The sequence below is a fragment of the Nerophis ophidion genome, linkage group LG15, assembly GCF_033978795.1.
Source record: "Nerophis ophidion isolate RoL-2023_Sa linkage group LG15, RoL_Noph_v1.0, whole genome shotgun sequence".
Lineage (NCBI taxonomy): Eukaryota > Metazoa > Chordata > Actinopteri > Syngnathiformes > Syngnathidae > Nerophis > Nerophis ophidion.
The window spans coordinates 7,800,022-7,805,021 of NC_084625.1; the positions used below are offsets into that span (position 1 = coordinate 7,800,022).

At 42.9% G+C, this 5,000-nt stretch overlaps 1 protein-coding gene across 2 annotated transcripts in view; it reads right to left on the reverse strand.

Annotated features, from left to right (window-relative positions):
• The window catches only part of acot9.1 (acyl-CoA thioesterase 9, tandem duplicate 1), a 30,490-nt gene that overhangs the window by 20,423 nt on the left and 5,067 nt on the right, over window positions 1-5,000 (reverse strand). For both annotated transcript variants that reach the window (XM_061921408.1, XM_061921407.1), the window contains 4 exons: window positions 3,596-3,641; window positions 1,197-1,367; window positions 1,089-1,126; window positions 925-1,008 (listed from right to left, as the gene is read on the reverse strand). In XM_061921408.1, the coding sequence (XP_061777392.1) occupies window positions 925-1,008; window positions 1,089-1,126; window positions 1,197-1,367; window positions 3,596-3,641 (339 nt within the window). The remainder of the gene's footprint in view (window positions 1-924; window positions 1,009-1,088; window positions 1,127-1,196; window positions 1,368-3,595; window positions 3,642-5,000) is intronic.

Genomic DNA, 5,000 nt, shown 5'->3' on the forward strand with positions numbered 1-5,000 from the left:
GACAACGGCAGCTGAAAAGCCGACCGGCACGAGTAGCGGAGGAGGAGCTGAAAAGCGACCTGATCGACACAGAAGATTTCTTATTTGAAAAAATAAAAGAGTCGAACCTGCTCAACCAGATGTCCTTCCTGGGTGGTCCATGTAATCCACACGATGACGGCAAGAGTCGTCCACACTTATTACACCTTGTACCAAATAAAATTGCTTCGAGGTCAGTGAGCAAAAGCAGAATTGTTCCGTACATTAGGCGCACCGGGCTATAGGCGCACTGTCGAGTTTTAAATAAATGATAAATGGGTTGTACTTGTATAACGCTTTTCTACCTTCAAGGTACTCAAAGTGCTTTGACACTACTTCCACATTTACCCATTCACACACACATTCACACACTGATGGAGGGAACTGCCATGCAAGGCGCCAACCAGCAACTATCAGGAGCAAGGGTGAAGTGTCTTGCTCAGGACACAACGGATGTGACGAGGTTGGTACTAGCTGGGAGTTGAACCAGGGACCCTCGGGTTGCGCACGGCCACTCTTCCACTGCGCCACGCCGTCCCTCAAGAATTTAAGATTTTTTTTTATTTATTTTTTTTAAGTGCGCCTTATAGTCCGGAAAATACGGTAGTTATTTTCTACATTTTTAAATTTAAAATAGACCGAATATAGTTATTCATGCTAAAATGAAGGTTATGATGTAAAGTCAATGACTAAAAATGAGTAAATAGCTCTTAAAACGAGGGACATTTCTAGAAATTAATTTTTTTAATCTGGCTAACAATTTGCAGTGTACATTTGACGGGCCTTTAGAAATAATTTAAAATACTAAACGGCCGACACGTCCTTAATTTTTCAGTATGTGGCCTTCAGTGGACAAAGTTTGGGCACTCCTGATGTAAAGCAGACTTGAGTGGGAGGGACTCTCACCTATTTTGTCCACCAGGGCGGTGACAATAGACAAGGGCGACCTCTTCAGGGCTGGATTGTAAGTGTGGGAGTAGGAAATGAGCACTGAAAAAAATAAAATAAAAGACGACGACATTTGTCAGCATCCAACTTGATCGCGCCTGGTTTGTGCAAGAAAACGCTACCTGCTAAGCTGTCCAAATCCTCCAGTATGCGTCCGAACCTGGCGAAGACGAGAGAGAGAAGATGTCAGGACTCATGAAAAAGTACTTGCTGGCAGCTTCCGGCCGTACCTGACGCTGTTGTGGAAGGTCAGGTACTTCTCTCTGAGCTGCGGCTCGGAGCCCAGAGGCAGGTGGACTTCCAGGAAGCTGTCCTTCATGCGTTTGGCGGGAAGCTCGCTTTGGGACTTGGCCAACATGGAGGAGAGCGAGACCCGCTCCGCCATGGCCTGCTGGTGGTCGCTGCACATATGGCGGAATACGTTAAAGAGCGCTTCTGAGCGGCCACCAGCTGATGGCGCCGTTACCTCATGCTTTACTTAGGAACACACTCATTTGTGTGTTTGTAGCTTTAATGCTAATGAGCTGCGTCTACTTTTTACATGACACTGGTCCAACGGAAAAGATTCTAAATATCAGCGATTCCATTGATGGTCTGTATGGGCTGAAGCAGTACTCAGTTGTAATACACTTTTCCACCACTTGTGGCAGTAATGAAAATATCAAACAGAAGAAGTCTGGAGCTGAAGTCACAGAAAATTATTCAGCGCAAAAAATTATGACTAAAATTGTGATTCCGTGTTTTCATTTGTAGCTAAAATGTATGACAGTTTAATTAAGAAGTATATTTAGTTCAATCTTGGGCTCGGGATCTTTCTGTGTGGAGTTTGCATGTTCTTCCCGTGACTGCGTGGGTTCCCTCCGGGTACTCCGGCTTCCTCCCACTTCCAAAGACATGCACCTGGGGATAAGTTGATTGGCAACACTAAATGGTCCCTAGTGTGTGAATGTTGTCTGTCTATCTGTGTTGGCCCTGCGATGAGGTGGGGACTTGTCCAGGGTGTAGTCCGCCCGAATGCAGCTGAGATAAGCACCGGCACCCCCCGCTTTCTTATTAAAAGCTATTAGGGTTTATTTCCTAGTTTGACAGGGGAAAAAATAGTGTCCAATATTGCAACAAATATTCCATCCATTGTCTACCGCTTATTCCCTTTCGGGGTCGCGGGGGGCGCTGGCGCCTATCTCAGCTACAATCGGGCGGAAGGCAGGGTACACCCTGGACAAGTCGCCACCTCATCGCAGGGCCAACACAGATAGACAGACAACATTCACTCACATTCACACACTATATATTATCTAACTTTTTTGGTCCAAATAAATTCCAAATAAATACTTAAAATATCTGCTTTGCTTATGATTTCGAAGAAGTTATCCATCTATAAAAATCACCAATAGATTTCACTGTAAAATTTAAGGAGTTTTCTTTACAGCATATTGCTGTAAGTTGGGGGGGAAAAAAAGACCAATATTTGTTTTTTTTTCAGTAAAATTCTTTTTTTTTTTTTTACTTGATGATTTTGTGATACCACATTTCATTATGGTAAAAAAAACTGCCAGCTGAGTTGCCAAAATAAAATTAAACAGCGGTATTGTATTTCTATTCACAGTAATCCATCCATCCATCCATCCATTTTCTACCGCTTGTCTCTTTTGGGATCGCGTTGGGTGTTGGAGCCTATCTTAGCTGCATTTGGGCGGAAGGCGGGGTACACCTTGGATAAGTCGCCACCTTATCACAGGGCCTGGGTGTGAGGTGTTCCAGCTAAAACTTTTCTGTTAATATAATAATAAATGAGCGATTTGTGTTAGCACAATAATGAGTGTGTTTATATTTGAGCCCTGGGGACAAATGCATCCATCCATTATCTACCGCTTGTCCCTTTTGAGGTGGCAGGGGGGTGCAGGAGCCTATCTCAGCTGCACATGGGCGGAAGGCGGGGTACACCCTGGACAAGTCCCCACCTCATCGCAGGGCCAACACAGATAGACAGACAACATTCACACACTAGGGACCATTTAGTGTTGCCAATCAACCTATCCCCAGGTGCATGTCTTTGGAGGTGGGAGGAAGCCGGAGTACCCGGAGGGAACCCACGCAGTCACGGGGAGAACATGCAAACTACAAACAGAAAGATCCCGAGCCCGGGATTGAACCCAGGACTGCAAGACCTTCGTATTGTGAGGCAGACGCACTAACCCCTCTTCCACCGTGCCAGCTGAGTTGCCAAAATAAAACTACTGTATTATTATAAATTACTGTACAAGGTACTGTATTTCTATTCACAGTAATACGTTGTAAAAATAATAATGAAAACAAATATATATTTTACATTAAAAACCTGGCAACTAACCTGCCAGTTTTTTTCTCTTAAAAACAGTGGTAAAATCCACATATTTATTTTACTCTTTACTTAAATAAAAAAGTAAAATATTTAAATTCATAGACAAATTCATGAATTATTTACTATTATGAGCGGCCCTCTAATGGCAGCCATGACACCCCTGTTTTAGACAGCTTTAGAATAAAAGGATCTGGGCGGACAATTCCCTCATAAACAGGCTCATTTGCACAAAATGAAAACATCAGAGTGGAGATGACTTTGACATTGTGTCTCGTGATAGTTCCATACCTCCAGTTGGTGGAAGCGCCAACGATTTCTCTCAGTCTGTTTCGCACTGAAAGGCACACCAGAATTCCTTATTTTATGTGTGTGTGTGTTTGTGTGTGAACAGCAGAAAAGAAAGGTTTTATATGGTCTCTGTCAGCACATCTCTAAGGAAACCAGCAGAATTTGCATTTCTGAAGGTAATACTTGGACTTACAACTCACTACATACTTGCCAACCTTGAGACCTCCGAATTCGGGAGATGAAGGGTTGGGGGGGGGGGTAGCGTATATTGTAGGGATGCACCGATTAATCGGTAACCGAATATATTCGGCCGAATATGGCAAAAAAAGCCACATTCGGCCTTCGGTGGTATGAGTTAAAAACAAGGCCGAATAGTGGCGTGTGACGCAATTTTTTGACGCGGTGACGCAATCAACCAACGTGCAGTGACATTGGGATATGTTGTGTACCTGTATAAGTGTATGAGGTTACAAGCACACACTTATTGAGATTTAGTGGGGCCTCTGTTTACATTATTAGCCTGTTGTGTAGGCTACCTGTATAAGTGTATGAGGTTACAAGCACACACTTATTGAGATTTAGTGGGTCCTCTGTTTACATTATTAGCCTGTTGTGTAGGCTACCTGTATAATTGTAAGAGGTTATAAGCACACACTTAATTGAGATTTACTTGAGCCTTCTGTTTACATTATTAGCATATCTATTGTGGCTAAGCAGACTTTTGCCAAAAGGACAATAATTCATTTGTTGTGGGTTTATCCACTTTAATGCCCTTTATTTTTTTTTGGAATGCATGTTTTGTATTAAGGCCTAATATAAATGAAAAACTTTGTGCTTTTTTTGAAAAGCAAAGGCTACTGGAATATTAAAACAATTTCAATATTCAATAAAAAAATGACTTTATTTGAAAAACATGTCTAAATATTTATTCTAGGCTATTTATGCAATATTAAAAAAATTGTGAAAAACTGCATTCATTATTCGGTATTCGGTATTCGGCCTTCGGCCAAGCGTTTAAATTTTATTCGGCTTCGGGAACAAATTTTCATTTCGGTGCATCCCTAGTATATTGTAGCGTCCCGGACGAGTTAGTGCTGCAAGGGGTTCTGGGTATTTGTTCTGTTGCTTATGTTGTGACGGGGGTTTCGGTGCGGAGGTGTATCAGACGAGTTTTCACACGGACATATTAAGTAGCGTAAACAATACTCAATATGCCGGACATTTGAGGCATTTAAGAAACTCCACCCTGACAGCCCGGCAAAAGAGGATATGTCCGGTGAAAAGAGGGCGTATGGTCATGCTAGCAAAAGAGGACATGTCCGGTGCTAGCAGCGATCAGGCTAGGATAGACTGACCATACGTCCTCTTTTCACCGGACATGTCCTCTTTTGCGGGGCTGTCAGGG